The following is a 24,114-nucleotide window of genomic DNA, read 5'->3' on the forward strand; positions in this document are numbered from 1 at the left end:
AGTCAGGTCCATCCAAACAATAAAAAGTTGTCTAGTCAGACTGTAGACCTGGCTCCAATCTTAGCTATATGGATGGTAATTTGTTACTTTCTCCAGATAATTCCAAAGAGTTGCAGAAATACATTAAGCAATAGCATCGTGGTGTGTGCGTGCACACACTTTCATGAGCTCACATGTATGTATGTGTTCTGAGGTAACTGCTTTGAGGGAAACGTAGATAATTTGGATAAAGTCTGGTATGTCTATTTAAAATGAAATTACATTATCTTATATAGTATGTGGGGTGTTTCTTACATTACCTGTTTTAAAAATAAAACAAGTTATATTGTTTCTTTCAAAATACCTAATTGTTTTTATCTGATATATTAATAACTATATTGTGAACCTAAAATCATGAGATAGATTAATCAAATCTTTCTTTTCCCTCCCTTTTTAGACCTCAACCAGATCACATTTAAATCCAGCATTTGAAGATGCCTGGAGCAGCAGTGATGAGGAAGGATGAATGTCAATCCTAAGTACCTTGTGTCTCTATTAATGAAAATTTTAAAATGGGACTGTTATGGTTTTTTTTTTTTAACTGTTCAGTGATAGCTAAATTAGCTCTGAATTTGGATGATTTTTCTCCTCATGTTTTAAAATGTGATTAAAATATGCCCTAGCTAGTGTGGCTCATTGGATAGAGCATCAGCCCTTAGACTGAAGAATCCTGGGTTTAATTCTGGTCAAGTGCACGTACCTTGGTTGCAGGCTCGATCCCCAGCCCTGGTCCGGGTGTGGGCAGGAAGCCACCAATTGATGTGTCTCTCTCACTTTGATATTTCTCTCTCTGTGTCTCTGCCCCTACCTTCCACTCTCTAAAATTAAATGGAAAAATATCCTCAGGTGAGGATTAACAACCACCAAAAAATGTGGTTAGTATTTGCATGAAATCCTAAAACAGGCTTCTATGTAGTCTATTTAATCAAAACATATCTCTTGATCCCAATTGCTGTGGCCTAGGGCAGCCCCTATTGCTATAGTATAAGGAGATAAGTCACGGCAGCCCATGTGGGATCTTGAGCGGACTGTGTGAGCTATAAGATGCTGTCTCTGAGGATGAGCAAGTGGTGGTTAACAGCACTGACTTTCTACTGGCTACACCATCAATCTGTTCATTTTCACTTTCAAGGACAATTTTACTGAGGATGACTATATCAAAAATAATAGTTGAAAAGTTAGCATAAAAATGTTTTATTCTTATTCATGCATTTGGTTTTTGTAGTGATATCATTTAGTTGACTGTTGTCTAGCTTTATGTTAAATATTTTTGGATTCAGTTCTTCCCAAAATTCAAGAAGTGTACCACAGGAATTTTTTTAACTTGGGGAAAATCCCATGTTGCCTTTATTTTAACACAGCAGATGGCAGCTTGTACTCATACTTGAACTTCCTTTCTCTGAATCTTGTTAAGATGTGACCAAGTTCTACTTCATTCATCAAGACAGAAAATTTCCTGACAGGGAACCAGGCTTAAACATGAAATGTCATAAAATTTCTAGTTTACTGTCTACTCTTTTTTGTGTCAACTCATAAGTTATTATCATAAAGTTAATCTTATATTTCCTTTCTTCCTGATTCTTATCAGCAAGAAACGTGTAAAAGTTTTTATGAGCTTGAATATCAAGTATACAGTTGTCAAGTTTTTAAGTATGTAAGTGCTAGACCTCATATCAGACTTTTCTGGACAGATGTTTTATATAAACTTACTTTATTGTTGATTTTCTTAAGCTATTACCATTTTAATCTCACTTCCCTGCTCCTCTTGGTGAGGATAGTATGCTTATGACTTTTGAGAATGCTATTGACATTGAAATTTTTTTTTTTTTTTACTTTTAAGGAAAAATAAAACTTCCTTTAAACCGCAAATAACTGTATTGCTTCCTTTTTTTTTTTTAACATAAATTAACCCATTTATTATAGGCTAGAAATGTTTCAAATTGTGCAGCTTCTACTGGTCTTTCCATTCCTTCAGTCTTCTGATGGCAAACTTCACTGTGCCGGCAGAAACGGTGTTGTAGGTCTAGGCACCACCAGCTACTGTTCTCATGCCAGATCCCCACAGCTCACCTCTTCATCCTGATTTTGCACAGAAGGAGCAAGTGGACTTGGCGTGCTGGCTGATTTCAATTTTCTCCACCATTTTCCTGAGGGAGGCACCATAACGGGTCCCATATTTACCAACAACTCCAACCTTTTTGATGCATTTAGCAATATCTCTGCAAACTAGGTCAGTACCCAAGAGAGTGTATTGCTTCTTTCTAGTTATATAAATACAGTCCGTTCTCCACATCTCTGGGTTTCACATCAGCAGATTCAGTCAACTGTGAATCAAAAATATTTCCCAAAAAAGAAAGTTACATTGTTACTAACATTGTTACTAATTAGGCCTATGATGGTTGTGTCTGTACTGAACACATACAGTTTTTTTCTTGTCATTATTCCCTAATAATACATTATAACAACTATTTACATTGTATTAGGTATTAGAAGTAATCTAGAGATGATTTAAAGTAATGGGAAGATGTATGTACTATACCATTTTATATAAGGGACTTGAGCACCCTGAGATTTTGGTTTTCATGGGGGGTCCTGAAACCAATTCCCTGCAAATACCAAGGGAAGCTGTATACATGTTCATTGGAAAAAATTCACACAACATAAAAAATTTACCCCAAAAAAATGTGATGGTCATGCAGAATTATACTACCAGAGATAACCACCACTGACATTTTTAGTGGCATTCTTCCAAGCATCGCTTTGTTACACATAACAGGATGTTCAACATCATTATCATGGAAACCCCCCTCCTCCCTCCCCTTCCTTACTTCTTCTGCCGCATGTGCATGGGCTCTCCTGAGCGCTGCTGCTTGTCAGTATGCAAAGGGTCTCATGCACAAATAGAGCTGATGCCACCATTGCTTTCCTAGTTCCCCTGAGGTTGATTGGGACACCCTAGGGAAGGGGGCCACAGCTCACAGCAAAGGCCACTTGGCACCACCAGGAGCTTATCAGGTAAACATCCAAAAGGAAAAAGTTTAGCTGCCTAGAAATACAAGCCATTGTAAAAGATTTTGTTTAAAAAAAAAAAAAAAGTGGGGTGCCCTGGCCTACCCCTGTGACTGGAGTGTCAGTTGGTTGGAATGTCGTCCCATGTATCCAGAGGTCACTGGTTTGATTCCAGGTCAGGGCATATACTCAGTTACGAGCTCAATCCCCAGTCAGGGCATGTGCAGGAAGTAACCAATCGATGTTTCTCTTCCTCTCTCTTAAAAAAAAAAGGCAGGGTATGAGGAAAGAATGGTTATTCTGTGGATAGGGGTCAGGTCTTCCCAGTGAGAGGTTGCCTAGAGGTACCTGGCTCCTTCAGCCTCTCCCCTTCCCCTCTTATCAGCCAGATAGAGTAAAGATGTACTACACTTTCAGGAGCAAAAGCCTGAAAAAGGAAGAAAACAAAGGAAAAAGATAGCTATTTTTGGTGACTCTAAGCCCAAAGGGAAAAATGGGAACTTTAAATCTTAGGCAATAAGCAAATGCCAGTTGAGCAAACATAGTTCTAGTCCTAGATTACTTACTGATTTAAAAACAAACAAAATCAGACCTCTAGCTACAAGGGGAGAAAATAAAAGGTAATTAAGTAATAAATACATATATAATAGCAAAGTTTTATAATTTGATCCAATTAGAAGCTCAAAATGTTTATACTAAACTAGAGGCCTGATGCACAAAATTCGTGCAAGAGTAGGCCTTCCTTCCCCCGGCTGCCAGCACCGGCTTCCCTCTGGCACCCGGGACCCAGGCTTCCCTTGCAGCCCCGGCTTCATCCTGAATGACATCCGGTCTAATTAGCATATTATGCTTTTATTATTATAGATTAGCATACAAAATAATTTATATAACAAAAAGATAAAAAGGACCCTTATGATGGATCACTATGATGTTGATATCCATTGTGGCCCTCATGCCTAGTATCCAATATTATTAAAATTACTGATTCTGTTCAATCAACAACTGGTACATATTTTGCTCTTGTAGATTTGGCTGACGTGTTCTGTTCAGTGCTTATTTCAACAGCCTCTTAGCTGCGGTTTGTCTTCACCTCAAAGTGACACAATGCACCTTTTCCAGGCTACCCATTGGGTACTTCAACAGCTTTGCACACGTTCTTTGCAGATAGGATCTCCACTGTATCCACCTTCTTCCAGAAACAGGTATGACATTACACGGATGACATTCTCCTCCAAGGAGATTCATTTGATGCAATCATTTAGGATCTACAGGCCCAACATCTTTTAGTACTTCAGGGGTTCTGATGATATTTATTTACAATATTTACTTCCAAATTAAAATCAACAGGCACTCCTGCTAGACCCCTCAAGAGACTGGCTACCTCTTGTTGCCTCCTGGAGTCTCTGGACCACTTAAGATGACTGTAAGTTAACCAAGGGCTTCTGATGTAAGAAACTGCCCTTCTTAGCCTCATTCTGTACTCTGTTAAAACAACAAATGAAATACATGCTGGGCTCTCTGGAAAACAGAGGCTCTTGCTGTGACCTTCCATAACCTGCTGCCTATTAGTTATGGGTCATGGAAACAGCACATCAGAAAGGCAGTACAGCTACGGAGGCTTCTTTAAGACAGGATGGAACCAAACGTGCTCTCTGGCATATTCCACCAGCATGAGGATGTGGTTTTCCCTGTCCTCTGTTTCTTACTAGATGCCATGGTACTAGAGGATGCCACCTCTAGTCCACATGGCTATCTGGGAAGCCACTTGGGATTCACTGAATGAATAGCAATGGGAGTACATAGACTACGCACACAGCACAGCTAACCATCATACAGGATGGAGCTCAGTGGAATGCAGATTTTCATCTTAGCCAGGATGTTCTTAATAAAAGATGGGAACCTAAAAAAAAACACTCTTGGCCAAACTTTAGGCAGTCATCTGAGTGCTGGATGCCCTAGTCAACAAGTAGCCTCATCTTCATATTTATTATAAACAATTGGGCCGTTGCCTAAAATTGCCCCTTTCGGGAGAATAGAACAAACCAACTGTGGGACTCTTGCCTCCCAGAGAGCCAAAGTATAAAAGAAATCACACATCTTCAGTGTATTAAGGCCACAATGCAAAGCCTTGCCAGGACACTCTACTACTTTTGGGGTTACAGACATGACTGATAATTACCAAGACACATTTTACTTCTCGAAATAAACAATGCTAGTCTCTCAGAAAAGGTATTCATAGAACTTTCATTTCCCTAATAGGTCCCAAATAGCCATTTTAATTGAGATACATCTGGTCTTCTCAAAAAACTTCTTTTTAAATTTTAGTGAGGTAAGTAGACCCCTAAGTGGGGTTCTATCTTGCTCCAGTTCTTTCTCTTAAGTCAAAGCTCCTTGTCCAATTTATACCTCACACCAATTTTAAAAACTTTCCCTTACCCTTTCTTATAGATAAAGGGGGATGCACATTGCCTCCATGTACATAAAGTCTTATATATGAGACCCTTTATAGAATGTCTTCACCTATCTTTATAATTTTTTTAATCATTCCTACATCCCAGAAAGGCTGGAGGTCAGATAAAGGACACATACTCTCCTGAGATCCATTAACCAAATTGTCCATGGACCAGACAGCTGCTCATCTTGGTAATACGGGACCCAATTGAACCTAAACTTCCTATTAAGCCTGTTCTTTACAATTAATTAAAAATCTCAAATATAGGAAGTATAGTTCTTTATTTTCTACTTTTTTTAAGTAGACAATTGAAAAATAGAAAAAACAAGGAAATAATAACCCTGTTGCGACCTCTCTTAATTCTCTGTAGGAATCTACAAATGCCCTGTATCCTCCTGACTAACCACTCCTGTTTAAACTCATGCAGGTGCTCATAAACTTTTTCATGGGTTAATGTGGCTCTCCTGGGCTATGCTTTCTCAGGGCTTACAAAGAAATGAATGCTAGAATTCTAACCTGGTTTGTTATTTGTCACTAAAAATACAAGTGAGGCAGTGTTTAAGACCAAGCTCCTCTTAATGCCTTGACATTCTGCCAATCGTTATTTAATAGGGCTGTAACCTTAGGCCTGGCCAGTGGCTTTGTTTCCTTGGCATTGGTGGTCACTCTTGAAGGCAAAAAATGACTGGCTCAAGTGGCTTCTCTTTTGTTCATCTCATTGTTTGTGGCTGGAATTAGCTACAGCACTAAATTAGAGGCTGATAACACCTTCCTGTTTAAACAACAGCAGGGGCAGGAGAGCTGCTACTTCCCAGTGGCTCGCACTCCCCAGCTTCTCGCCACTCCAGCATCATCCATTGTTGTATGTCTCTATATAAATATACTGTTTTAAGTTGTGCTAAAATGAGGAAATAATACTCTTGAAAAAGTCTTTGAGGGTTCAGTTATCTATTTCAATTTTACTGTTTTAATGTTTTTATGTACTAGTATATTTATGCAAAATTTTGTCCGTTTCAGTAAATACTGTGGAAAAAAGATTTAAAATAACTCAGTGACAATCACTATGAACATTGAAGATGGTAACATTATGAAAAGTAATTGTAATGGCTTCACAAAGAAATAAATAATAAACAATGGATTGGAAATCAGAAGAACTGAGCCTTAATCTTAGTTTTACTACCAAGTCAACAAGTAAACATATGAATTTGAATAATATGTTTTTACTTTCTTTTCCTCATTAGTTAAAAAAGGAAGGAAGGGGACAGAAAACTGGAATAGAAAATTGTTAAATTCATTTCACTCCAGAATCACACATTGAAATATTTAGAAAGCATTTTTAAGTGGCAATCACTGTGTGAAATACATAGAGGCGTATAGTCAAGATTAATTGACATTCATTGAAGGCAAAGGTGAAGTGTCTTTATAAAAGTTTCATGAATTACTCTGAATGACCATTCAAATTCTAATGGAAGTAGTATGCTGTTTTGCCTAAACTAAAACTTTTAAAGTTTCCATCTATGTTCTTATGGAGCCACCATCATTTAAGCTGTTTTATTTAACAAGTTACTTAGCCTCCCTGAGCTAATTTCTTTATTTGAGGAAAGATAATAAAATACACTTTACAAAGTTGAAATAAAGTTCTGACATGTAAGAATTGTTCAACTAATTAGAACTCTTATTTAAAAATCTCAAGATTATTGTGGTCTGAGCTCTTACCAAAATTTCCTGAAATTTCAACTCCACGGGACATTGTCTGCATATTTATTTTGTCTTCCTCTCCTTTCTAGAATGTACACTCTTAGAGCAGGGGTTTTGTCTGTTTTGTTTATTGCTTATCTTCATTACCTGGAACACTGCTTGGCAAATAGTAGATGCAAAAATATGTATTTATTTATTGAATTAATCAGTGAAACCACACCATTAACAGGCACTTAACTGCAAAGCAGCTCCACTCACAATTTGCAAATAATAAAGTGCTTAATTGTGTTATTTTTGTAATTTACTATGTATGACATTTTAAGTGTATTAAATATTAGTTAATAAGTGGGTATTACTTTAGTAATATAGCCTTTTTCTTGCAAAATGGCAAAGAGTCCTATTCGCAAGCTGCTACAAACCTGTACACGAACATAGATCCTCCCTGAATCCTTTAGAGGGCTGCTGTTATACTGGAGACTAGCTTGGTGATTCTCAATAGCTAAACAAAATTAGAGGAACTTTGAAACCTTGAGTTTAGATTTCTTAATATGGTCTTCTCAAACTAGCCCATTCCTACCTGGTAATACTATGGTTGGACTGAATTTCTCCATTGTCTTAGGCTCTAAAGTTTCTTCTCTAGTGTCTCTCCCCCTGCACCCTCCCCTCCCCCCAATCATGGAAATATGACAGATAGTTCTGGAAATTTTATATATTTCAGGTCATTGAGTAGCTTTGAACCCAGAAAGAATGTAGGAAAGGAAAGAGAAGGGCTCACAATCCCAGATGCTTACAAAAGGCAGGAGAACATGGTAAATAAGTGAAAGGGAGGGGATAACAAGAATCAAATGTAAGAATTATAGTCATACCCTTTATTTTTATTACATTTTGATATCAGCATATAACATAGTAAATACATAATATTAGAGATTAGATTTTCTGATGTAAAATCAAATACCCAATTAAAAGTATGTATTTTGGTTATTATTTATTACTAGTGGCCCGATGTACGAATGAAGATTCGTGCAAGAATGGGCCTTCATTCCCCTGGCTGCTGTCACTGCCTTCGCTCTGGCCGGAGCAGCCTTTCTGCCTTCCTATGCTGCCCAGAGGCCCGGAGCGACTGGGGTGGTGCGGGATGCCTGTGTCCCGCCCCATCCCCGGCCGCTCAGTGCCTATGTATGCAAATTAACCCACCATCTTTGTTGGGTTAATTTGCATACTCACTCCTGATTGGCTGGTGGGTGTCGTGAAGGTACGGTCAATTATGTTACTCTTTTATTAGGTAGATTTTTTATCTTGAACTGGAGAAATGTGACATTTTTTCCTATGTTATTTGAGAGCAATATTAATTTTATTCAAGTGAATAATTTAACAATTTTTCACAGATATGGTTTTTCCAAAATATAGATTTCTCAGTAAATTTTTTGTATATTTAACATATCTGAGTTGTTTATATCATTCAATTCATGGTTGGTTTTCATACCTACACTTCAGTATGCTAACTTACATTAACTCTTTATTCATATTATCAATATTAGCTGAGAAAAGGCAAGTTCAATTTTACAAATATTTATTTGAAATCAAATAACTTTTTTAGAATTCAGCTCTTAGCTCCACAAGGGGTAATCACCACTTAGATTACTGGAAAATGATTTCTGCATATGAAAATAGGCCAGCCCTGGCTAGCTTGGCTAGAGTATTGGCCTACACAGGGAAGAGTCATAGGTTTGATTCCTGGTCCAGGGCACAATCCTCAGTTGCAGATTCCCCAGCTCCGGTAGGGACAAGTGTGGGAGGCACCTAATAGATGTGTCTCTCTCACGTTGATATTTCTCTCTCTCCCCTTCTCTCCCTTCCACTCTCTAGACATCAATGGGAAAACATTTCCTCAGGTGAGAAAAAAAAATAAGCCGTATTTTTCCTGGTTAAGTTAGTTTCATAAAGGCACAATTTGATTAGATATGTGATGAATAAATGGATAATTTGTTTAACTGGTTGTGAACACACTTATAGAGAAATGGAGTGTATAGAATGTCAACCAAAGTCCCAATCTTTGACTAAATCTTCAGTAATGGATCAGCTGACCCTTTCTTTCGATAACAAAAACCAATTTCTTATATCTATCCAAAAAAATCTCTTTGGTCTCGCACATCATCGATGTGGTGCAAACCATGGTAGTATATCTGTTTCATAGTATTAATTACTGCATTTGTGACATTCTCTTTTTCTAAATTAAATATGATTCCCATTTAATTATGAAATAAACATGTTGTGTGACTTGTGCAAACTGCCACCATGGATTTAAGTTTTGTAAAACAAGTCCAGCGTCAGTACCGACTTGCTGGATCACCTCTTGCAATCCTGTTTACCCACTTTACTCATTACACAAAAATAATTTCCTGATATGCCCATTATTCACACGATGTTCAAAAGTTATACAAACTGTTAAAACCTTTGGACATCACAAATAACTATAGCTAATTAGGTGGTGTTTATATATTTTATATCTGTACTCTCATTGGCTGGGGAGGGGAGAATATAAACGATTTAACCATTTCATGCAATTTGTACTATAAGCCCCTTCACCATAGCTTCAACATGCTAGGAAATGTTATACCTGTTTAAACTCAGATTTGCAAGTGTTAGTTTCTGTTCAGGAAGCAATACTAGTACATGCGGCAATCAACCTTTTTGTAATCCCATCATTGGCAACAGGTTTTCATGCCAAGAAAAATTTTTTACTTAATACTTTTTACACCATTGTCACAACTGTGATTTTCAGTCCATTAAGTTTTTTATTAAGCTAATTTGTCATTTCGTGTCTTTGCTATTCTGGTCATAATTCTTACTGTGGCTAATTTCATAACAGCTTCTTAAGTACATTTAGTATGATGTGCGCCAGTAGTGGCTGTGCCGTATTAGTCATGTAGGAAGAGCCGCTTCTTCCACAATGACATGCACTCTTCCACTCCTCATGAAACACATGGCTGGCTGGCTTTCATTTACTCATTTTTTATGGAGAGAAAAGTAGTGTGATGTGACGATACCTGGTGGCTCCCAGTCAGTACTATGAAGACATTAGGTAATGGTGGGAATTATGATAAGCCTGAAACACCTGTCCAAAGGCAGCAGTTTTTATAAATTAGGGTTAGGTTTACCTGATAATCCATGATAACTTAAATAAAACATAAATGTATTTATTTTTTAAAATAAGTTTTTATTGTTTCAGAGAGAGGAAGGGAGAGGGAGAAATAGAAACATCAGTGATGAGAGAGAATCATTGATCAGCTGCCTCCTGCATGCCCCCTACTAGGGATCGAGCCCACAACCCCAGCATGTACCCTCCTGGTTCATAGGCCGGTGCTCAACCACTGAGCCACATCTGCCAGACTAAATGCATTTTTTAAAATAAAAGCCCAGAAGGCAGTCCTCAGCTGGTGTGCTGGTTCAAAGACCATCAAGAAACTAGGCACTTTCTATATTCTTACTCTCATACCCTCTATTAGCTTCCTCCTCATGATTCAACATGATTGCAAGATTCATTCATGTTAAATAATATTCCATTGTATGGATATATCACATTATATCTATTAGCTCATTAGTGGATGGTCATTTGGATTACCACTTTTTGGTTATTATGAATAATGCTGATATGATCATTTGTGTACAAGTTTTTATGTGCATACATGTTTCCATTTTCTTGGATGCCAACTATGTGCCAGTGAAGAAAACGGATGATTTTGCTATTCTCAAATATTTCCATTGTGAATAAATATTATTAGCATGACCTTAAAATTGAGACTGAATACAATAAAAAATATGCATTTCTCAAATGTTTTATTAAATTAATTGATTTACTCAGGAAAAAATAAATAAAATTGAGACTGAATAAATGGAAATGGAATGAGAAGAATGCAGTTTTTAAAGATGAGAAGATATGATCTTATACTGAAGTGAAGGGAAAAGACAATAAATATGTTAAATATGAAAATCAAATATGTTATTGAAAAGTGTGCAGGAGAAAAAAAAAGAGAGAGAGAGAAAGGGAATGGTAATGGGGGGTAAAAAACAGCATTAAATTTAGATAGGGCAGCCAGGAAATTCCTCACTGAAAAAGATGGAATTTTGAGTAATGAACTGAAGTGAGCTATGCAGACATCTATAAAAGGAACATCAAGTAAAGCAGGAGCATAAATAGAATGTCCAAGGATCAGCAAGACAGGCAAATAGGGAAGAGTAATTAGGGGGATAACGGTTAGAGATGATGTGAGATTAAGAAGGGCCTTGTAGGTCCCTGTGAAGGGGATATGGGAAGCCATTGGAAGGTTTTGAGCAGGAGAGAGACATAATCTGACTTTGATTTTAATAGGATCACTCTTATGTCGGTGTGGGGATTGGTTGAAAAGGAGCAATGTGCAGAAGCAATGAAGAGTTAATAGTCTGTTATTATCCAAGCAAGGGATGATGATAGGAGCTTCAGGATGTTGGAAAGGCATAGATGGGAGGAAGTTTGGCTTCAAAGGTGGTTCAGAAGGCCAGTTTCTTCATCAGCAGATAAACTCTGGAATCTACTTCAAATACATGCAGGATGTTGGCAATACCCTGCAGCCTCATGAACAGGCCCCCATAGAACATGTAGGCAGAGAAACATGTTGCTGCTTTCATCTCCCTCAATCTTGTATACTTCTCCAGACTTTACATACTCAAATTGGTTAGCCCTGGAAGGTCTATCATGTGGGGTTGTATTCACCATCATCCAGTGTACTATCTTCACACCAGGTACTGGCTATGACCAACCGGAACTTCTCACCCAAGTCTACAGGATAAATCTGAATGTTTACATCTAAAACAAGGTCCATCATGAAAGATTCACTCTCACAATGCAGACAAGACACTTGATCCAACTTCTTGCCCTCTGGGTCAATGTCTTTCACATCAAAAATATTGCCACCATGGTGAAAGGACTATGAGAGTAGCAGGCGCTGAGCGTGCAACCACAACTAGTGGTATACCACCTCTCATGGAAAAAAGCTCTCTTCCTTTTCATGGAAAACACCCTGAAGTCATTCTTGACTTCTTTTTTCCTCTCTCACACCCCACATCAGATCCTTGGGAAATCCTGTTGATATTATCTTCAGAATATATTTTAAAAACCTGATCACCTTTACAACTACTAGCCTGGTCAAGCCACTTTTATCTCTCATCCAGGTTTTGTAAGACCCTCCTAATCATCTCTGCTTCTGCCCTCTTACCCTCCTCTCCCAAAGTATTTTCAACAAAGTTGCCAGGATACTCTTTTTTTAGAATTTCAGTCAGATGATGTCATTTCTCAAAATTCGTCTCTTACCTCTTTGACCTTACTTACTTATTACTATCCTCAATCTTTCCAATTCAACCACTCTGGCCTGCTTGCTGTTCTATCCCAGGCATACCCCAGGGCCTTTAGCCTTGCTGTTGCCCCTGACTGCAGTGCTGCAAACTGGATAGACAAATAGGCTTGCCACCTCACATTTTAAAAATTTTGGCTCAACGCCTCCTTCCATTGAGGTCTTCCCTAATCACGTTAACACTGCAGCTCCCCACCTCCAAAGCCCTCAGCTCCTTTCCTTCTTTATTGTACTTTGTAGTGCTTATCACAACAAGAACACTGCATACTGTTTATTCACCTATGTTCTATTGTCCCCAGTAGAATGAATGTACACTCCACGAGAACAGGATTTTGTGTCTGTTTTATTGACTGTTGAATCTTCAGGACCTGGGACATAGTAGCATTCAATAAATGTTAAGTGAATGAATCCATTTGACCTTGTGCATTTTTGAAATTTCATAAATACTAGTATATGTAGATTGGTTGATAGTGAAAGACTCAAAAGCAAATATCATTAAGCAATTGTCTCCAATTCCCAAAAGATTTCCCAAATCTACTAAACCACCTGTTTTTATTATGAAAGCAATGTTTATCTTACAGGAAGGAGAAATCCTTTGACTTCAAGGTTCTCTTAAATTTGTTTCCCATTTTTTGCCTTCCTTTCAATAGCTACTGTGTAGGCCCTCAAGGTTTTACATGAAGCATTTAAAACCTCGTGTTCAAGGCAGCAGGATTAGGTGATAGAAGCCAAAGCCCATGAGAAAAATGTGTTTCTGGCCCACCGAGTGTCCTCTCTACCCACCCTCTCGGGTAATTTTGAACCATTTGTCGTGATTCCATGCTTAAAACTCGCAGCACAAACCCACAGGCCATGTTTGCGAGGTGCTTGGGTCAGGACTGCAACTCCTCAGATTATTTTTCAGGTTTCTGGATGATAACTCAATCCCAGTTCTTGGTCTTGCTTTTAAAATCAGTAACTTCTTTGGACCCCCGTTTTGCCTTTCAGCTATTGATGTCATGATTCCAAAACGTAACAGCATTTAAGAAGACCATTACCAGAAACAAGGCCAAGTAAGTTAAAAAAATAACGGAGTACCCTGTACATACATATGTGTAATGTGCATCCTCACCTCACTCCCCAACCCAACAGCAGCAGTTCAGGAGAAAGTTTGCTAGACTTTGTTTCCTGCAGCAGTTGCAGTTAATAACCAGGAAAGTAGTTAGCTTATGTACAATTTGCTCTTCATTGCTCTAAGAGCCCCCTTATTTGCAGGAATTCTCTTAAGCAGAGGATGAAGCTGACCCAAATTGGTCCTCTCGCCCTGGTTGGGTCTGGCCTCCATTTTAGATTAAGAATTAACCCTCCGGCCGAAACCGGTTTGGCTCAGTGGATAGAGCGTCGGCCTGCGGACTCAAGGGTCCCAGGTTCGATTCTGGTCAAGGGCATGTACCTTGGTTGCGGGCACATCCCCAGTAGGGGGTGTGCAAGAGGCAGCTGATCGATGTTTCTAACTCTCTATCCCTCTCTCTTCCTCTCTGTAAAAAAATCAATAAAATATATTTTTTTAAAAAATAAAGAATTAACCCTCCGTATAGCCTTTCCTGGAGCAGGGACGTCCTTATTTCTCCCTCTCCCCTGCCTGCCTCACCCTCGGCCAGGTTTTCCTCATTTAAGATTTTTCTAGTGTCATTCCTGAATCATGCCCGAGGACAAGGTTCACATTGTTTATGTTAAGTCTCGAGATGACCTCGGGTGATGGCATTTGTGCCAAGAAAGAAATGTAATGAGTCCATCGGCCAGAACCGATAACCCAAAGCAGCCAGCGTGCCCAGTCCCGGGCCAAGCTCTGGGCGTCGGGCTAGCGGTGCGGGAGCGGAGCGGGGCGAGGCGGGGCCGCCGTGGCGCGCGCCCCTCCCGGGCCCGCCCTCCGGGCCGCGGCGGCTCCGCCCACCGCCCCTCGCGGGTACCTGGCAGGAGGGCGGGGGCGGCGCTGCGCGCGTCACGCAGCGGGTGGGAGAGTGGGCAGGTGACAGCGGCGGCCTCCTCCCCTTCGCAGTTCAGCCGGCAGCCAGGGCGCGAGGGCCGCCGTGAGGAGCTCCGCGCTCGCGCCGCCACCCCCTGCTCCCCCGCGCGCCGGGCGCTTAGGCTCCGCTTCCCGCAGGGTGAGTGGGGGCGCTGGGCCCGCCGGCTGGGGCCAAACTTTTACGGGGCGCGGAGAAGAGACGGGGGAAAGAGAGAGACCCCGAGGCAAGGGGTTGGGAGCAGCCTGATGGAGGAACTTGGGTGCTGCACGCGGAGATTGGGATTCGGGTGCCGGAGACTCGGAGAGAGAGCCTAGCAGGGCCCTCCCTGGGGTCGGGGTTGGCGGGCTGGTGGTTCCCGCACCGCGGCTCGCGGAGCGGAGGGAGAAGGCCCCTCCCCGGGGGAGGGCGGGACCGCCGCGCTCACCTGTGCGCTTCCCGGGAGCCCCCTGCCTCCCCCCGCCGCGTCCCAAAGGGACCCTGGTGAGCGGCTGTCCCCGGGCTGCGCGCCTCCCCTAAGCGCTCCCACGCGGCGCGGGTCTTGCTGTTCGCGGCGGGAGGACAAAGGTGCTCGCTGCTGGGACTGGGAGTGAGTGGGAAGGATCTGCTCGACCTTGACCACCGAGGTCACTTTCCCAGCTCCGGGATCCGGCCTCACTAGCCACACCCCAGAATCCCCGAACCCCTTTCTTCCTGCTTCCTTCCCCTCCGTGGCGCTTTGGTGTCCTTGAGACCGGAATGAACTTGGGGCGCAGCTCTGGCAGCGGGGCGCTGCCTCTTTAGCTCCCCGAGCCGCATCCTGTCCCGGCGGCTGCTGGTGGCCCGGGAGCGGCGTGATGCGTGCAGAGCCGTGGAACAGGTCGTACCGGAGAGGGAAATGGGAAAGCCTGTTGTTCCAAGGAGCATTGGGTAGGAAATGAGCCTCTCCCGTAACCAGTCAGCGCTGATTCAAACTTCCCGGATGCGGAGACGGCGCTGTGTGGGGCTCCCTGGGGAGCTGGGAGTGGAAGGGTCTGGTCTCTACCCTTTCCAGCTCCCCGTGGGTGCGGAAACCAGTCCCACACGGACTGGAGGAGAGTTCTGGCGAGCCAGCCTTTTCCTTCTGGCTGAGATAGCCCCTCGGAAAGCATTTCCACTTAACCCTGTACTCTTTCATTCATCCTCACTCATCGATACTTTGTGGCTGCCTCCGTCTTCTTACCGCTCACTTGCTTAATTAACTACCTTACTTTGTAATTTCTGCTCCTACTGCTGGCCAGAAATTGTTCTCCCCAAGGTCACTGAGGACTGAAAAAAAAATCTTTTATTCCAATGGCAGAGAGTTCTGTGCAGGCACTGTTCTAAGAACTTGTGTGAACTCTTAATCCTCTCAAGGATCCCGTGAGGTAAATGATACATAAGATCCTCATCTTACAGATGAAGAAACTGAGACCGTAACTTGCCCCAGGGCACAGGAATATCAGGGGATTCTGACTCGGGCTGTGGCCCAGCACTGGGGCTGTTAACCACTGCATACCGTCTCACCTACAGGTCCTTTCTGGGTCCTTGGTTTCCTGAAGTTCTGAGCTGTGTCAGGCATCATTCACCAGACTCTCTTTCTCAGGTCCCTCTTTTCGTTTTGTACTAGTTTGGGTTCTTCTACTTTTTAAGATTTCGTAAGGACCCCATGCTTGCGATGATAGTGTCCATTCCTGGAAGAGAAGAGCCTTGGCTGACATTTGTCTATATTTAAATGCCTCTCCCAGAGCAAAGCGTATTGTTCCAGGCATAGGGACTCTAGCAGTTTGGTCAGGAAATGTGAGCCTTTCTCTCTCTGTGTCCACAACTGCAAAAGCCTCTAACGCAAAGTACTATGTGGCAGAGTAATTGCATCCATTCTATAGACAGACTACTCCGAACACACATCTCACTGGTTGTGGCAGTGAGTGTAAAAAATCCAAGTTTGTCTTTGAATGAGAAAAAATGGTGTGTGTCGGACATCTACGGAACCCATAAGCACATCCAGACCCTGTAAGCACCAATAAAGGGATTCACACTTATTATTTGAATGTGTGCTACTTTAAATGTTCTTTGTTATTAATAATAATAAGTTGTTAAGAGAGTCCTAATTTTCTCTTGCCATAAAAATTAGCATATTTTCCCATTTTCTTATATTGCTACCTTTTTGATAATGTGTATATAATTACTGATCACTCCCTGATTACACCAAACTCACTCTTTGTTAGTCTGGCTGACTTTGCCTGAATGCTGTCAGATGCTGGTGGGATTAAAAAACAAACAAAACTGTTATGATTGATGAGTCAAGGCTTACATTTTGCCTTTTTCACCTCTTTTCTTCCTCTCCTCCCCATCTTAGAGTTGAGAGATAGTATTAGTTATTTTTTATTTGTTGGAACTGCTTTACCAGAATGTGAGGTATCTGCATTTTGCTCAAAGAACTTAATAAACACCCACATCAAAAAAAATTTTTTTTCATAGAACTTTGTCTCTTCTGTTACACCTCCACTCATCCAGCTTAAGATTTTATGTTTTCCATGTGTCTTACTCGGTATGAGTGCAGCATCTCTCACTCAGTGCCTATAATATTCCGTTTGGACTTGCCCTGCTTTGTCCCAGAGAATTTCTAGTTGATATCATTTCTGTCAAGGGCCCCCTCGATTTTCCTAGTCAGCTAGGACCAAACATAATGGTCCTGTCTCCAAACACCCCTCTCCTGGTCATGAAATCTATTCAACTTTTCCCTTGTTTCTTCCTTCTAGCCTTCAGCAATCTCACCCCCTCCCCATCCTTTCTTCACCAGTCTCCCTCCTTCCCATCCCTAAACACTCCTTTATCACTTACCACATGTCATTTTCTGTTGTTGGCTATCTTATTTCATAAATGTTTGATGTCCACAAAAAGATTGTGAACAACTTAAGGAAATTACATGTTCAGGCCTTACAACTACTAGTTGGTTGATACATATTTGCAGAATGTGATCAATGAATTAAAGTAGCACAGATAGGTGGGTTTGCAGATGGAGGGAAACTTTGAAATTTTTAAGCCAGGTTTTACAGGATGTTGAGGAGTTTGCATTGGTAGACATGCAGGCATTGGCAGGCATTGTAGAAGAAGAGAAAAGCCTTTGCCAGCTCCATTCTGTGGACAGAATCCCAGCTATCCTGGCTAAACATTACGCTTAGAAGTGTAATGAAGTAGGACCATATTGGCAGAGAACAGGAACCCAGTTATCGTGGCTAATAAACATTACACTCAGGAGTGTAATGGAGTAGGACCATATCCGAAGAGAACCATGAATCCTAATCTTTATTTTTTTTTAAAAAAAACAAGATATGAAACCACAGTAAGTTACCAAAAAACAAACCTGTTTTTATTGAAAAAAATATAACATATACATAAAAGTACACACAACACAAATGAAGAGATGACCACATCAGATATATTTGGCTGTAGAATGACTGGCCTGTTCTGGCAGTAGACATGACAGTTGGATGAGTCTGCAGACAGGCCAAATAGGAAGCTTTTCCCAAAACACCTCTATATAAGGCGACATGGGCCTGGATCAGTCCCAAGAGGCATTGTCAGGAAAGAATTGGCTTTGCTTGGGGAGGTTTAAGGAGAAAAGAAAACTGGAAGGAGGTATCAAAATGGTGAGGTTAGGGAGCAAAGGAGAGAGTTCTGACCTACCAAGAAACTTTAACCACAGTGATTTTTTTTTTTTTGCCACTTTACCTTTGTCTCTCTCCTTTTTTTCTATGCATGTTTTCCTAAATCACTCCCTATAGAATTTTAGTATTCTGTGTTTTCCATATAACAAATAGTAAGCATTTTTCATTTTATATAATTTCCAAAAGTCCTGGTGTGTGCATTATATTCCAGTAATTTACTCAACTGATTTACTCAACTGATCCTCTATTTGTGGACAGATATATTAGCAGCAAATTATAAACAACCCAAGTTACAGTACTGCTTATCTTTGCAGATATATCATTGAACAAACTGGGATTTGTTTCCTTATGATAGTGTTCCAGGAGTGGAATTACTTTGTTGACAATTATGGCCATTTTTATGGTTCTTAATACACGTCATCAGATTTCTAAAAGAAAATTTAAAAACAGAACGGATCTGTGGTGCCTACTTTTTTCTCTCTGAAGTATCAGTAATTCAATTCAATGTGAACAGTGTTATTAAACCCCTTTTGCATGTTTTCTACTATGTCCGTTTCCTAGGGCCGCTGTCACAAAGCACCACAAACTAGGCGGCTTAACACAACAGAAATTTATTGTCTCAAAGCTCTGGAAGATAGACGGCTAAAATCAGGGTGTCAGCAGTGTTGGTGACTTCTGAGGGCTTTGAAGGAGAGTCTGTTCCACACCTCTCTCCTAGCTTCTTGGGGACGGTGGCAGTCATTGGCTTATAGATGTTATATTGCAATACCTGGCTCAGTCTTCACATAGCATTCTCCCTGTGTGTCTGTCTTCACATGGCCATTATCTTGTAAGGACACAGTTATGTTGGATTAAGGTATGACCTCATCTTAACTAATTACATCTGCAAAGACCCAGTTTCCAAATTATGTCACATTCTGAAGTTCTTGAAGCTGGGATGTCAACATATCTTTCTGGGGATCACAATTCAACCCATAACAAGGACTATGGTAGACACTGGGATATACATAAAAGAAAGTCCTCTCTTCTTTTTTATTATTGTTGAATTTATTGGGGTGACATTGGTTAATATAAGTCTCCTGCCATTACCATTTATCCCCCCTTTTCCCTCTTCTACCTCTTCTCATCCCCCTTTCTCTCTGGTAATCACCATACTGTTGTCTGGGTCTATGAGGTTTTTCCCCTTTAATCCTTTTGCCTTTTTTACCAAGCCCCCCAAATTCCTTCCCCACCCCGACAGCTGTCCGTTTGTTCTATGTATTTACGAGTCTGTTTCTATTTTGTTTGCTAGTTTATTTTATTCATTAGATTCCATATAAAAGTGAAATCTATTTTTTATTTTTTGAGGTAACTTTATATTGTTTTACACAGTGGCTGCACCAGTCTGCATTCCCACCAACAGTGCATGAGGGTCCACTTTTTTCCACATCCTCGCCAACACTTGTTGTTTGTTGAGTTATTGATGATAGCCATTCTGACAGGTGTGAAATGATATCTCATTGTGGTTTTAATTTGCATTGCTCTGATGATTAGTGACATGGAGCATCTTTTCATATGTCTCTTGGCCATCTGTATGTACTCTTTGAAGAAGTGTTTATTCAGGTCCTTTGCCCATTTTTTAATTGGATTGTTTGTTTTTTTGGTGTTGAGTTTCAGAAGTTCTTTATCAATTTTGGATATTAACCCCTTATCATATGTATCATTGGGGCGAATATGGGTTGTCTTTTCATTTGGTTGATGGTTTCCTTTGCTGTGCAAAACCTTTTTAGTTTGATGTTGCAATTGTTTATTTTTTTCTTTTGTTTCCCTTTTCTGAGGTGATATATCAGATAAAATATTGCTATGAGAAATGTCCAAGATTTTACTGCCTATGTTTTCTTCTAGTATTTTTATGGTTTCTAGTCTATCATTTAAGTCTTTAATTGATTTTGAGTTTATTCTCGTATATGGTGTAAGAGGATGGTTTAGTTTCTTTCTTTTTTTTTTTTTTTGCACACATCTGTCCAATTTTCCCAACACCATTTATTGAATAGACTATCTTTACTCCACTGTGTTTTTTGCCTCCTTTGTCAAATAAAAATTGACCATAAAGGCATGGGTTTATTTATGGACTCTCTATTTTGTTTCAATGATCTATATGTCTGTTTTTATGCCTGTACCATGCTATTTTGATGACTATGGCCTTGTAGTATATTTTGGCATCAGGTAGCATGATTCCTCCAACGTTATTCTTCTTTCTCAAGATTGCTATGGCTATTTGGGGTGTTTTGTGGTTCCATATAAACTTTTGGAATATTTTTTCTAGTTCTGTGAAATACACCATTGGCATCTTGGTAGGAATTGTATTGAATCTATAGATTGCTTTGGGTGGTGTGGACATTATAATGATGTTAATTCTTCCAGTCCATGAACACGGTATATGCTTCCACTTACTTGTATTTTCTTCAGTTTCTTTCTTCATTGTCTTATCATTTTACGAGTACAGGTCTTTTACATCCTTGGTTAAATTTATTCCTAGGTATTTTATTTTACTTTTATGCAGTTGTAAATGGGATCTCTTTTTGATAGTTCATTATTGGTGCATAAAAATGTAACTTGTTTCTGGATATTTACTTTGTATCCTGCTACTTTACTGAATTCATTTATAAGTTCTAGTAGTTTTTTTGGTGGAATTTTTAGGGTTCTCTCTATACAGTATCATGTCATCTGCAAATAATGACAGTTTTACTTTTTCCTTTCCAATTTAGATGCCTTTTATTTTTTCTTGTCTGATTGCTGTGGCTAGAACTTCCAATACTATGTTGAATAAGAGTGATGAAAGCTGACATCCCTGTATTGTGCCTGAACTTAAGGAAAATATTTTTAGTTTTTGCCCATTAAGTATGCTGTTGGCTGTGAGTTTGCCATATATGGCCTTTTTTACGTTGAGGTTCCCTCTATTTTCACTTTGCTGAGAGTTTTTATAAATGGGTGCTGGATTTTATCTAATGCTTTTTCTGCATCTATGATCATGTGGTTTTTATCCTTCATTTTGTTTATGTAGTACTAGAGGCCCGTTGTACGAAGATTTGTGCAATAGATCCTTCCTTCCCCTGGCTATTGGCACTGGTTTTCCTCTGGCACCCAGGACCCAGGCCACAGCGGAGCCAAGCCTTCAGCCTTCAGGCTTGGCTCTGGCACCCAGGACCCAGGCCACAGTGGAGCCAAGCCTTCAGCCTTCAGCAGAGACAAGCTTTCAGCCTTCAGGCTTGGCTCTGGCCACAGCGGAGCTAAGCCTTCAGCCTTCAGCCTTCAGCCTTCAGCCTTCAGGCTTGGCTCCGGCCACAACGGAGCCAAGCTTCAGGCTTGGCTCTGGCCTCAGTGGAGCCAAGCCTTCAGCCTTCAGCCGACTCAAGCCTTTAGCCTTTAGGCTGGGCTCTGGTCACAGCGGAGCCAAGCCTTCAGCCTTCAGCCTTCCGCCTTCAGCGGAGCCAAGCCTTCAGCCTTTAGACTTGGCTCCGGCCGCAGCGGAGTCTTCAGTCTTCAGTCTTCAGTCGTCGCTTGGGCAGAGCCTTTAGTCTTTGCTCCATGTCTGTGTATGCAAATTAACCCTCCATCTTTGTTGGGTTAATTTGCATACTCACTCCTCATTGGCTGGTGGGCATTGCAAAGGTATGGTCAATTTGCATATTTCTCTTTTATTAGTGTAGATGTCATGGTTATTGATTTGCAGATATTGTACCAACCTTGCATCCCCGGAATAAATGCCACATGGTCATGGCATATGCTCTTTTTAATGTATTGCAGGATCTGTTTACTGATATGTGGTTGAGGACTTTAGCATCTATGTTCATCAGGGATATTGGTCTATAATTTTCTTTGTAGTGTCTTTGTCTGGTTTTAGAATTAGGATAATGCTGGCCTTGTAAAATGAGCTTGGGAGTCTTCCCTTCTCTTGAATTTTTGGAATGGTTTGATAAGAATAGGTGTTAGTTCTTCTTTGAATGTTTGGTAAAATTCACGCGTGAAGCCATCCAGTCCAGGATGTTTATCTGTTAGGAGTTTTAAAAAATTACTGCTTCAATTTCCATTAGCTGTAATCTGTCTATTCAGATTCTGTGATTCTTCTTGATTAAGTTTTAGAAGATTGTATGTTTTTAAGAATTTATCCATTTCATCCAGATTATCCAATATGTCTTTTTTTCTTGATGAGTATGGTTAAAGTTTTGTAAATCTTGTTAATCTTTTAAAGAACAAGCTCTGGGTTTCATTGATCTTTTATATTATGCTAGTAGCCTAGTGCACGTACTCATGCACATTGAAAGGAAATTAATTAGGAGAAATATTTTAATATCGCTATTCACTCTTTCTCTAGAATAGAAGTGTCAACCAAATTCACGATCGACAATGACAGATGGAAACACACGCATGCGATTAGCGCCAGCGAGAGCTTTATATGTATTGTGCATGCGCGAGTCAACTGAGCCTTTTATATATAGAATAAACTTACTTAATTAGACCTGCTTTCTGATTTAGCTAAACTTTTTCCAGCCCAGTGAAGCACCCCAATTTCTCTTTCAGGTAATTGTCAGCAACACAGCAATAAATATCAACACAAAGCAGATTATTATTGTAGATCACATAGGGAGAACAAAGGGTAAAATATTTAACTGCAGCAGTGTTTGACTATATTCTGCGCAGTGAGAAAACGTGATGTCATTTTCAAGGTCCACCATTTCTTCTTTTCAGTCGGGTCAAGTTTCTAAACTTTCTAAATCTCCATTTTCCGGCTAATGAAAAGAAAATAAGATTCTACCGAGTCTCCTATCTACCTACTCCAGGACTTATGTGTTCCATAGATTTGGGGTTATTGTGTTCTCATTTTCATGTGGTTCAAGGTATCGTTTATTTCTTCCTAGATCTTATTGTTAATCCATTCCTTATTTAGTAACATATTATTCAGCCTCCATGTCTTTGAGTGTTTTTCAGTTTTTTTCTTGTGATTGATTTATAATTTCATATCATTATGGTCAGAGAAGATGCTTGCTAAGATTTCAATCTTAAATTTATTAATACTTGTCTTATGTCCTAACATATGGTCTATCCTAGAAAATGTACCATATACATTTGAGAAAAGAATGTATATTCTGCTGCTTTGGGGTAAAATACTATGAAGATATCAATTAAATCCATCTGATTTAGTGTGTCATTTAGGGTTGTGTTTCCTTGTTGATTTTCTGTCTGGATGATCTATATTTTGATGTCAATGGAGTATTAAAATTCCCTACTATGATTGTATTACTGTCAATCTCGCCCGTTATGTCCATCAAGATTTGGAAAGCCCTCTATTCTTAAATAATTGCTAGTTGAAGAAATAAGACTTTTCCTAATTTGTTTAATTGTCTGTTCTCCTTGGTGTGCTACATGTACAAACATCAGTTTTAGGATATGGAAGAATGCTATTTACCAAACAAATAATTTTGAAACATTTGTAAATATGGTAGCATGTAAATTGGGAGATAACCTTGAATTTCAATAATACACATCATATAATATGGAAAGAAGCGTGCCATAAACATATTTTTAGAGGAATAAGTTACCATATAATTTATGTCTGCCGTGTTAAAGACAAGTCCTTATGCATCTGGATAACCAGCCACACAAGCCATGAGCACCCCTTAACTATAAGGCAATAGGGCCAAATTAGGGAGTTTCAGAAATGCATATTAAAAATCATTGAGTGTCAGCTTTTTGTAAGACTAGATGCTAAAGCCTGCTCAGGTCTGTGTGGATTTGAGGGAGGTTAACAGTAACAGTACAGTGTGATGAACAGTGATTAACACAGATGGTGCTGAGGAAGCCAAAGTTGTCCTCCTGAG

The 24,114-nt window shown here is 40.1% G+C and overlaps 2 protein-coding genes and 2 pseudogenes across 5 annotated transcripts in view; 2 read left to right on the top strand and 2 right to left on the bottom strand.

The window, feature by feature from the left end:
• Positions 1-1,915, top strand: part of ERCC8 (ERCC excision repair 8, CSA ubiquitin ligase complex subunit) — a 36,491-nt gene extending 34,576 nt beyond the window's left edge. The window contains exon 12 of one of the 2 annotated variants that reach the window (XM_079794245.1): positions 437-1,914. In XM_079794245.1, coding sequence (XP_079650371.1) covers positions 437-505 — 69 coding nt within the window. In that variant the 3' untranslated portion in view covers positions 506-1,914. Of the gene's footprint in view, positions 1-436 lie in introns of both variants that reach the window. The other variant, XM_079794246.1, reaches the window with a different exon arrangement.
• A 75-nt stretch (positions 1,916-1,990) lies between these two features.
• Positions 1,991-2,332, bottom strand: LOC307114968 (large ribosomal subunit protein eL43-like; annotated as a pseudogene). Its single transcript has one exon. The product of its transcript is annotated as a large ribosomal subunit protein eL43-like (transcript).
• Positions 2,333-11,725: 9,393 nt separating this feature from the next.
• LOC307112017 (DNA-directed RNA polymerases I, II, and III subunit RPABC3-like) lies at positions 11,726-12,135 on the bottom strand (annotated as a pseudogene). The gene has a single exon. The product of its transcript is annotated as a DNA-directed RNA polymerases I, II, and III subunit RPABC3-like (transcript).
• A 2,403-nt stretch (positions 12,136-14,538) lies between these two features.
• The window catches only part of ELOVL7 (ELOVL fatty acid elongase 7), an 82,478-nt gene continuing 72,902 nt past the window's right edge, over positions 14,539-24,114 (top strand). The window contains exon 1 of the mRNA XM_079761475.1: positions 14,539-14,729. The gene's annotated coding sequence lies outside the window, so the exon portion shown is untranslated. The remainder of the gene's footprint in view (positions 14,730-24,114) is intronic.

Source organism: Cnephaeus nilssonii, assembly GCF_951640355.1.
Source record: "Cnephaeus nilssonii genome assembly, chromosome: 2".
Taxonomy (NCBI): Eukaryota; Metazoa; Chordata; class Mammalia; order Chiroptera; family Vespertilionidae; genus Cnephaeus; species Cnephaeus nilssonii.